The following is an 11,192-nucleotide window of genomic DNA, read 5'->3' as shown; positions in this document are numbered from 1 at the left end:
TTTGAACATACAATTTCACATCCTATACTCGTGAATAACTGGCAGGGGGTTTATGCTATGTATGTAGTTGAGTCAGTTCAGATGAGTCCCCGTGTTGCCCTTGCCCTTCTTGGTTCGAGGTGACTTGCCGTTCTTGTTTCCAGGGTCAAGAAAATACCTTGGCTTAACTGCGATGTCGGCTTATCTGCCGTCATATACGGCTCTGTAAACATTTTGAGAGATAGGTACTAGTTCAATGGCCACTACAATCAAATCTTCACAGGCATGGCACTCAGCCTTAATGTGTGATTTTTTCCCCGACTGAACTGGAAGGCACTTTTTTCTTGAGAGGTTTGGTGAGAGTCCTCATTTAGCTTATCGGCTGGTAAGCAGGGCAGTGCTGGTAGCTCCTTTTAAGCCCTGGCTTGCCACAATCAAAACAGAAATCGAGTGATTTTATTCAGGAGCTGAGCGTTTATCACCAACCTGCTTTATTTGGGGTTTATTTGTCTGGGCACTTTTTGACTGAGCTTGGCCTTGACGACTGGCGGACACAAATATAAAAAATTCATTCCTAAAGTTGTAGAAAGATTCGAAGTTGGGCCATTTATGGCAAAATGGTTTGTACTGACGAACACCTCCTCCTGAATAATTCATAATGGTAATCTTGCATCTTTCCTCAACACCACTACTGGCAGCAGTGAAGGGGATCCACTTTCACCTTGTCTTTTCATCATGGTTGCAGATATTTTAGGAATTATGGTAAGAAAAGAAATATGAAGTATTTTAAAATGAAACTGAAACTAGTCTTAGAGCCTTATTAAATACTTTTGCAGCCTTTTGCAGGTCTGAAATTGAATGTCGATAAATAAATAAAGGTAATGTTAATACGTTCGGTCAACCAACCGAGCCTGACCACCCGATCCCGTTAGTCGCCTCTTACGACAAGCATGAGTTACTAATGATAGATCTAACCCGGAACTTCACGGGTAGAAATCATTAATAGACTACTAGCTAATTTGAGGAAATTGTAGGAAGAATTACAGTCACCGGAACTAATGCATAGTTTCTCTTCTTTACCATAATATCCATCACTAGATTGTCTGGTCCAGATTTGATGATTTGCAGGCAAACGTTGCTGAAATATTTCTGAGCGCTGCGTTGAACATCAAACAGAGAAAGACATTATGGATAACAGCATCATGAATTGTTTCATCGTAATGTACTATATCACTTCTCTGATATTGTTGTACTATTACTCTTCTCTGGTCTTGTTGATCCAAATTCGATAACGCTTGACCATTACTCCGGCTGTGCACTGGTCGCTGGAACATATAAATTTAATCGATGCATCATCATATATTATACATGTGCTGCACCTCTTCCATGATCATGTCCAGGGCATCTCTGTAAGAACGTGGTTGGTCACTCGCGCCAGACTCAGTGGCGCTGTATTGTAACATCTTGGCCACCTTAAGAACATTCTGGTGGAGTCTATGTACCTCATCCTTGGGAATTTCTTCTAAAATGTCTCGAATCTGCTCCTGTCGCTCTATCCGCTCCGAATCAATCGTCACAATGAAATCCGTATAATTCAATACCCGTTGAAAGGGGTATTCCACATTCTGATCAGCAAATCCAAAAATGACTGGAATGCATCCACTTTGAATACTGTCATAAAATGACTTCCTTGTTGGGGAGTCTCCAGGAGGTTGAAGACAGAACACGGACTTCTGCATCCATCCAATGGTGATGTTCTCATGACCAGGCCGGCATTCTATTGTTGTAAGGATCACCTGTGTTGGCACATCCCTTCCTTGAGCTTGCATTTGCGCAACAAACTTTTCATAAGTAGTATCGACAACTTTGTGAGGCATCTGATCCAAGATGATATTTCTGAAAAAGTTGGTTCTTCGATCACTAGCAGCGACAAAAATCATCACCTGCCTTGATCCTAATCCAGGTGAGGATATTGACTGAGACGTTGTTTTAGCGTTGTACAGATGCACATACGATGGATAAGGAGCCACTATAACTCTTTGGTTCTCAAGGCCTAGAAACTTTCTGTACCAAACGGATGCTTCCTTTTCAATGACAAGGTAAGTCACATCTCGACATTTTTCATTCTGAAGAAACGGGTGATCGCTTGTCGCTTGTTCCCTTTCAATTTTGGCAAGTGTTGAGATATGAGGCTTCCCTTGCCTGAGGTATGGCATGGCATCTAAAATATCGAACATTTCATTTTGTAACTGCACCATACTTGTAGACCATCTGCAGAAGAAGTAAATCCCTAGGTAGGCGGGGATGTAGTAGACGTCAGCTTCCTCTGGGTTAAGGGTTCGGTATCGACTCTGCAGAAGCTGGTTGTGAATAATCACCTCCAGGGAGAACTGATTGGTATAAAACACTCCCATCTCCCCTTCCCTGTAAATAAATTTTCCTAAGCCTCCATTTTGTAAGTGAAGACACAGATATGGCTGCACATCATAGTTTACACATGTTTCAATGTCTTTGTTGAACCTTGTAGGTAGGGAATAAATATAAACCTTCGGTATTTTCTTCGATGTGTTCAAATTTATATTCTGGCCTTTGTCATCAACAGATCTTGTATGTATCCCGGCTGGTAGTGTTTCTGTTATACTGGCATCGCACATAGTCGGCTCTGACATGTACTGCAGCTTCTCACAAAGAGCGTCAGAATGTTGTAATCTGAAAACAAAACAAAATAAATTTAAAAACTTAACAAACAGAATTTTTGTTTGGAAGAGTTTAAATTCTCACTCAGGACGTTTGGGTAGATATTGATTCAAACGATACAACACTGTGGTTAAACAATACAGATAATTCAACTGATTCTGGAGAATAATGAGACAATTATTGTCGTATATGTGTCTCTATGCGTGAAAATGGCGTGAAATGAAAGGTTGTCACCCCCTTCAATTTTTTGAATTGGAGAGGGGGTGTGGGGTGGGGGTGTGACGTGTGTGTTGGGGTGGGGAGGGGGGTGACAACCATTATTGGCATGAGTATATATAATGTAAGAATATTGTTGGGTCAGGTTGAGGTGCATTGTAGGTAACGAAGTGTCTATATTATCATATACTATACATGTACTGACATATGATAGATTATGAATATCAGTTAAGATTAACGACTGTGTTTGAAATATACCTTGTGTCATGATGAGGTGTTTCTTCCCAAGCCCAGACCACAACGACGCCCCATGTGAGGGCTACAATTGTCATCAGCCATATACTTCTTCTGTGTTTCCTTGAGAGGAACATGTCGTCACATCTGAAGAAACAGAAACAATGGTTGATTGAGTTTAGTTTTACGCCGCATCTGGCAAATTTCCTGCCCCGCAGTATCACGGCGGGGACATCAGAAATGGGCTTCACATAGTGTACCCGGATAATAGTATTCGGAATCGTTCGAGTACAAACGTTTTCGAGATAAAAGTTCAAACGGTATGTGCGAATGTTAACTTTCGCGATTTAGTAAGCTGTGTTCTGATTGGTCAATTCAAATGGTTAGCTGACGCGACCTTCTACTAGGTTTTGTTAGACTTGTATAACAGTGTAACGAATAATACTGAGCCTAATTAAAAGACTGGGAGCATATAAACTGAGGTACAAAAGAAAGTACACACCTGATGCTTTTGGATAACTTTCCAAAAAGCGACGTAAATGTTTTGAAAAGACTTTTTACAGTGATATATAAGACTTTCCTAATATGTTGCCAAAACACCACAGATATCGTGTCCAATTGCGAAGTTGCCAGTCAAAATCACAACACTTTTCAAATAATCCCCAAACACCAGGTGTGTACTTTCTTTTGTACGTCAGTTTAATGAACCATGCAACAACAGCACTGCTGGCGTGATGCTTGAGATCCAGGTAAGTGGTTGCTGCAGGCTGCCCTACTGCTCAAGAGAGCTTGGCGGATGGCTCATATTCTTTCTCTGGTACACGTTCACAAGTGATGCCGGCGCAGTATCAGAAAACGTAAATATATTTTCTGTGCCTAAGTCAAGCTTGGTGGGAAGTATATCATGGTTCCTGGAGTGACCGTTAGTTTGAGGTTAGCCTGTCTCCAAGACACCGGAGAATACATTAAAAAGGAATCCACCTCAAGTCTAGAAAGATTCCAGAAGGTCTAGATTGCCATATCTTTAAGCGTTCTGGTCTCCTTTTTGGGTATATTCTGATTTATTTATTTTGTTGGTAGATAAAGAAATACAAAAATGATTATTTCTGATGTCAAAACATTCACGTACGCCACTCGCGGACAGGCCTACCATCGTTAACCTTTTCGAGGTTACCTGCTTCTCAATTGGGACCTGCTCTTTCAAGACGTTTCAGCTGAGTATAACGTATGTTTGCTTATCATAAACGACACGTACTGCGGCGCAGCTGCAGTCAATTTCACATATTCACAACATATTTCACATATTCACATTGCTATTTTTCATAGATTGTAGTAGCAAGCAGCGGTAACTGTCACATATGCTACTAGGCCATAGCAAAGATATTTTCTATTTGACATCAGCAGCGGTAGTTTCCATACCAGCCTTACCGTCCCAGATGTTTTGTAGCCGACACCCCTGTGTTATTTAATCCACTCATAAAGGGGGAAATCTTTGGATCTTTGCATGTCACCTCGGATCATATTCTTACGTCGTGTATCTTCTAAAGAAGAAGTTGACATCCATAAATTTCCTCTTTGTGTGTGTCACTTTTAAATTTACATGCCATTCAAAGTATTTAACCCACCCTTCTCTCTGTTGTCCTGTTTATGTCACACGTCGCCACGTTGCTATCCTGATAAGGTATTCAGGTGATATTTAAAATACACGAGTTAAGACCCTTGAAAAGATAACATTGTTCTCGCGTTCAGTTCAGAGACTCTGTATTTGATGAAAATATCCCAAATGTTATCAAACCGTTACTAGGCTGAAAACAGCGGTTAGAACACTGCAAACGTAACGTCCAAACAACAACACAGGAAATGTCTATTTGTTTTGGTTACAAAAGATTGTTTACGGACTATACTACACAAACCTTTGAACCCTAATACGTGAATTAATCAATCATAATTATATTTATACAGGCATTAGAAGACGCCAAGGAATATAAATATCACCTTTTTTCAAAAAGCAACGTTTAACGCATTATTTTTTTCAAAATTATTTTGACAGTTTGTTATATTATACTCATGCCAATAATGGTTGCCACCCCCTTAAAAAAGGGTGGGGAGGGTGAATTGGCAGAGGGGTGTGACGCCGCTTTTAGCAATATTCCAGCAATGTTGGGTTAGGCCCATGTGGGAGGGGGCGTGACAACCATTATTGGCATGAGTATACATATTAACAATGCAGATAATAATGAAGATCCGGGCTAGGTTTGATCTTCAGCCACCCATGCTCATCGGGGCCACTAACGGGATCGTGGTCAGGCTGTCTGACTTGGTTGATGCATGTCACCGTACGTCAATTGCGTAGATCGGTGCTCATGATGTCAACCCCTGGTTTGCATGTCTAGGCTCAATTGTGTACAGACAACAAATAAACAAACAACGAAGAAATGTACAAGACTGTGAAAGGAGGAATTAATTTTGAATCAGCAAAGTAATAAATGAAATGTAAACAGTCATAAGTCTTTCCAAACATCTAGACCACTAATGGCGTGTGCCTATAGGGCGTGTCACACGAACAAGGTTACCTTGGGCAAAGTACATACACGTATGCTAACTTCCAGCCCCTACCTGCATACTTTCCACCTAAACATTAATAGTTGTTGAAATTGCTAGATCGATTTCGTCCTCGAAAAAGAAATTATTGTGTGGGGGTTGGGGTGAGGTCAGGTGATAGAGATTCAAGAATTTTGCACTAATGTCGCGGCAACGTGTACTAGTCCGGACTTGTTGGTTTTACAGCGCCATTATTATGTCCCAGTTTAACATGGACACCCTACTTTTTATGATAGGGTGGGGTAGCTTAGTGGTTAAAGCGTTCGCTCGTCGGGCCGGAGAGCCGGGTTCGATTCCCCTTATGGGTCCAGTGTGTGAAATCCATTTCTGGTCTCCCTCGCTGTGATATTGCTGGCATATTGCTACAAGAGGCGTAAAACCTTACTCACTCACCCACTCACCTATTTATATCATACACATCAGACCCGTGAAGATCCGGGTTAGAATTGGTCCATGAATTAACCCATGCTTGTCGTAAGAGACGACTAAGGGGATCGGGTGGTCAGGCTCGCTGACTTGGTTGACACATGTCATCGGTTCCCAATTGCGTAGATCGATGCTCATGCACAATGTAACCATGTTGGGAATCGAATCCAGCAATGTGGCGGCGGTCTGTAAATAATCGATTCTGAACGAGACAATACAGTGATCAACAGCATGAGTATTGTTCTACGCAATTGGCATATGATGACATGTATCAACCAAGTCAGTTAGCTTGACCATCCCGTTAGTCGCCTCTTACGACAAGCATGGGTTACTGAAGATCAATTCTTATCCGGATCTTCACGGGTCCCTCCTAGGGTTGCCCTTGTGTACAAATACACTAAGCACTACCTGGCAGATTCAGATTCGAACACGGATTCGATTTCCCACATGGGTACAATGTTTTAAACCCGATTCCGGTGGTGCCCGCCGTGGTATTGCTGGAATATTACTAAAAGCGACTCTTAGGACAGTCTAGACAAGGCACTACAGAGTTTGCTGAGCAGCGACTCGTGTCGTTAGAGTACGCTGACCAACCCATCAACCAAGTAACCGAGTGTGACCACCTCTTCCATTTAACCCTCCCCTCATTCACAGATGTTTCTGTTTCTAACAATACCGTGACACAGTACTTGTCGGAAGAGGGGGGAGGGGAGGGAGGGGGAGAAGGGGCAAGTATTCTGGATTCACCGGCACACGTTGAACGGCATTTTTCACAAGATGGTACTATGCTGAGTCTAAGACAGAAATTCTTATCAAAATACTCACCACAGCCCTAGACTTCAAAGCACACGGAGCAAGACGAATACTTCTACTGACGTCACCTTATATCTCCCGAACCACGACTTGTACAGAATGAACCGCATGTTCAACAGCACAGACGTTTTATTCACAACACCCCTGTGCATTTAAAGCCACGACAGAGCACAATGGTAACACTGTAATTATCCGCTTAATTCAACGCAAGTTTAAACACCAGCGTGTTTCAGTGAGTCTTCGCTATTTAATCGACAAGCCTTCAAGGAAAACATTATCTTCTTCCTGTCCTTTTGTGGAGGTAGATTGTACACGCACATGTTCTGTTTGTTTTAACCGTTCTACATGTGTAGGGGGCCCTATCCAAGGGACGATTTAACAAGTATAACACTATGGAGATCTTTATTTCAATGGTGATAAACTGAATTTGTAAATAAAGGCGAGACGGCCACTTGTTTCTTGTGTCAATATGACACAATGTGACACAATGTGACACAAAAATATCAGAATGAGTTACGTACCTTATTTCAGTGTTGTCGAATGGCTAGATCCATATAGGAGGGTCGACATGGGGCGCCTAGTAATCGCTTATGTCAATAAATATTTTGGGTGTGGGAACCACAGGCGAGGCTCAAGACGTGCCACGATGAAAGGATTGGCAACAGAGGTATGAAAGCACCACATTGTAGCATCAGTACTGTTTTCAAATCCCCTTTCAAATCACCCAAACCCATCAATGATGTTGCTAGGCTACATATATGTCCTAAGTATTGACCACGCTGGGCTGTCATTGACATATACCCCTTGGCAGTGGATGCTATTCAGTAGATGTGACAAGTGGCAGTTGTTCAGGCTAATACCGTTCTGCCATGGAATACAAACGTGGTGTTTTTGTTAATTATCATATATTAGACTTTTTTCACGAAATCTTTCCTGGCTGAACTTGTTCTTTTCAAAAGAGATGTGGTGTATACGTATTGATTAATATATTAAATCACGTTTTAACGAATCTGTCCTGGCTAATCTTGTTCTAAGAATAGAAAAGTATTATATGTATTAATTATTACACATAATCATAATCATTTATAACGAATATGTCCAGACTAATCTTGTTAAGAATAGAAACGTATAGTATGTATTAATTATTACACATATATCATAATCATTTATAACGAAATATGTCCAAATCTTGTTATGAGAATAGAAACATATATCACATAATCATTCATTTGTAACGAAATATGTCCTGGCTAATCTTGTTATGAGAATAGAAAAGTATAGTATGTATTAATTATTACACATATATCATAATCATTTATTATGAATATGTCCAGACTAATCTTGTTATGAGAATAGAAACGTATAGTATGTATTAATTATTACATATATCATAATCATTTATAATGAATATGTCCAGACTAATCTTGTTATGAGAATAGAAACGTATTATATGTATTAATTATTACACATATATCATAATCATTTATAACGAATATATCCAGGCTAATCTTGTTATGAGAATAGAAACGTATAGTATGTATTATTACACATATTAATTAACGATATCTCCTCTAATTTGTTCTGAGAATAACATATATGTCATAATCATTTATAACGGAATATGAATATGTCCATGTACTATTCACATATATCATAATCATTTGTAACGAAATATGTCCAGGCTAATCTTGTTATGAGAATAGAAACGTATAGTATGTATTAATTATTACACATATATCATAATCATTTATTATGAATATGTCCAGACTAAATTTTTAAAATCTTGTTATGAGAATAGAAACGTATAGTATGTATTAATTATTACACATATATCATGATCATTTATAACGAATATGTCCAGCTAATCTTGTTATGAGAATAGAAACGTATAGTATGTATTAATTATTACACATATATCATAATCATTTATAACGAAATATGTCCAGGCTAATCTTGTTATGAGAATAGAAACGTATAGTATGTATTAATTATTACACATATATCATAATCATTTATAACGAAATCTGTCCTGGCTAATCTTGTTCTGAGTATAGATAGGTATTATATGTATTAATTATTAGACATATATCATAATCATTTGTAACGAATATGTCCAGACTAATCTTGTTATGAGAATAGAAACGTATAGTATGTATTAATTATTACACATATATCATAATCATTTATAACGAAATATGTCCAGGCTAATCTTGTTATGAGAATAGAAACGTATAGTATGTATTAATTATTACACATATATCATAATCATTTATAACGAAATATGTCCAGACTAATCTTGTTATGAGAATAGAAACGTATAGTATGTATTAATTATAACACATATATCATAATCATTTATAACGAATATGTCCAGACTAATCTTGTTATGAGAATAGAAACGTATAGTATGTATTAATTATTACACATATATCATAATCATTTATAACGAATATGTCCAGACTAAATTTTTAAAATCTTGTTATGAGAATAGAAACGTATTGTATGTATTAATTATTACACATATATCATAATCATTTATAACGAATATATCCAGGCTAATCTTGTTATGAGAATAGAAACGTATAGTATGTATTAATTATTACACATATATCATAATCATTTATAACGAAATATGTCCAGGCTAATCTTGTTATGAGAATAGAAACGTATTGTATGTATTAATTATTACACATATATCATAATCATTTATAACGAATATGTCCAGGCTAATCTTGTTATGAGAATAGAAACGTATAGTATGTATTAATTATAACACATATATCATAATCATTTATAACGAATATGTCCAGACTAATCTTGTTATGAGAATAGAAACGTATAGTATGTATTAATTATAACACATATATCATAATCATTTATAACGAAATATGTCCAGGCTAATCTTGTTATGAGAATAGAAATGTATTATATGTATTAATTATTACACATATATCATAATCATTTATAACGAATATGTCATGGATAGTCTTGTTATGAGAATAGAAACGTATAGTATGTATTAATTATTACACATATCATAATCATTTATAACGAATATGTCCAGGCTAATCTTGATCTGTTTAAAGGGAGAGATGTGGTGTATATAGGTATCGATTGATATATTATATCACGTTTAACGAAATCTGTCCTGGCTAATCGTGTTCTATGAATGGAAACGTGTACCCAGAATCATAATATATAACTACATATATACTACTAATAATAATCTTACTCAGGCGTTGAATAGAAACGTGATGTGATTTGTTTTTATATTACAATCCTTTTTGAACGAAATCTCTAATGACTAATCTTGTTCTAAGAATAGAAACATATTATATGTTATAATTGTTATATATATTATATCATGTACATGTATATATATATACATATATATATATATATATATATATATATATATATATATATATATATATATATATATACACACATCACGTATATATATCCTTTTTTTAACGAAACCTGTCACGGCTAATGTTGTTCTGGCGTAGAAGAAATTTGATATTGATCGTCATATATTACACTCACTTTATTTTCCCTGGACATGGACTTAAGGGCGTGTGGGAGAATATCTACACCGCACTCACCTACATTGCACCTTCACCACGGCGGAATGTACCCGGTCGAGTTGAGCCAGGAAGCCCTGCTCGGATAATACCGCCAGCGTACAATGTCAAGCTGTCAGACAGGCACCTCATTCAAACACTCGATTGTCAGTAGCTGACACGGTAACTGCTGGTAACTACTGGGTACACGAGTCTTATTATATCACGGATTTCCAATAAGGGTTTTGTTCGCTCGTCACGCCGAAGACCCGGGTTTGATCCCCACATGGTTACAATGTGTGAAGACCATTTCTGGTGTCCCTGCCGTGATATTGCTGGAACATTGCCAAAGGCGGCGTAAAACTAAACTCACTCACTCGAATAAGGGTTTAACGGATTGATGAAAGGTACACATTATCTAAAAAAAACTGCAAATATTTTCTGCAAAATATTATAAGATGCAGAAACGAATTAAAGGAAATACTGTTTATTTATTCATATAGTTTTATTTTGTTGTTTTTATATTTTATTTTCATTTTATCGTTTCAGCGTATTTCATTGACTGGTCAGTGGGTTTGTCTACGTACCATCTGTTAAGTTTGAAGAATATTTATGGCAGCCTGTTCTCATGATCAGTGTTAAATATTCGAATGATATTTCAAT

General features: G+C 37.7%; 1 protein-coding gene across 3 annotated transcripts; it reads right to left on the bottom strand.

Moving 5' to 3' along the window:
- Positions 1–433: 433 nt before the first annotated feature.
- LOC124272489 (probable xyloglucan galactosyltransferase GT19) lies at positions 434–10,679 on the bottom strand. 3 transcript variants are annotated; one of them, XM_046707698.1, is made up of 3 exons: positions 10,572–10,679; positions 3,151–3,273; positions 434–2,688 (listed from the first exon to the last, which is right to left on the bottom strand). In XM_046707698.1, the coding sequence occupies exons 2-3, from the start codon at positions 3,261–3,263 to the stop codon at positions 1,335–1,337; spliced, it is 1,467 nt and encodes a 488-aa protein (XP_046563654.1). In that variant the 5' UTR covers positions 3,264–3,273; positions 10,572–10,679; the 3' UTR covers positions 434–1,334. The 3 variants fall into 3 exon arrangements, with proteins under 3 accessions (XP_046563654.1, XP_046563647.1, XP_046563639.1); XM_046707691.1 differs by lacking the exon at positions 10,572–10,679 and adding an exon at positions 7,488–7,547; XM_046707683.1 differs by lacking the exon at positions 10,572–10,679 and adding an exon at positions 6,979–7,130.
- Between the last annotated feature and the right edge of the window lie 513 nt (positions 10,680–11,192).

Source organism: Haliotis rubra, unplaced genomic scaffold, assembly GCF_003918875.1.
Source record: "Haliotis rubra isolate DU_JTF1 unplaced genomic scaffold, ASM391887v1 Scf103, whole genome shotgun sequence".
Classification (NCBI taxonomy): Eukaryota; Metazoa; Mollusca; class Gastropoda; order Lepetellida; family Haliotidae; genus Haliotis; species Haliotis rubra.
The sequence above is the reverse complement of the archived record's forward strand: the minus strand, read 5'-3'. Positions and strand labels throughout refer to the sequence as shown.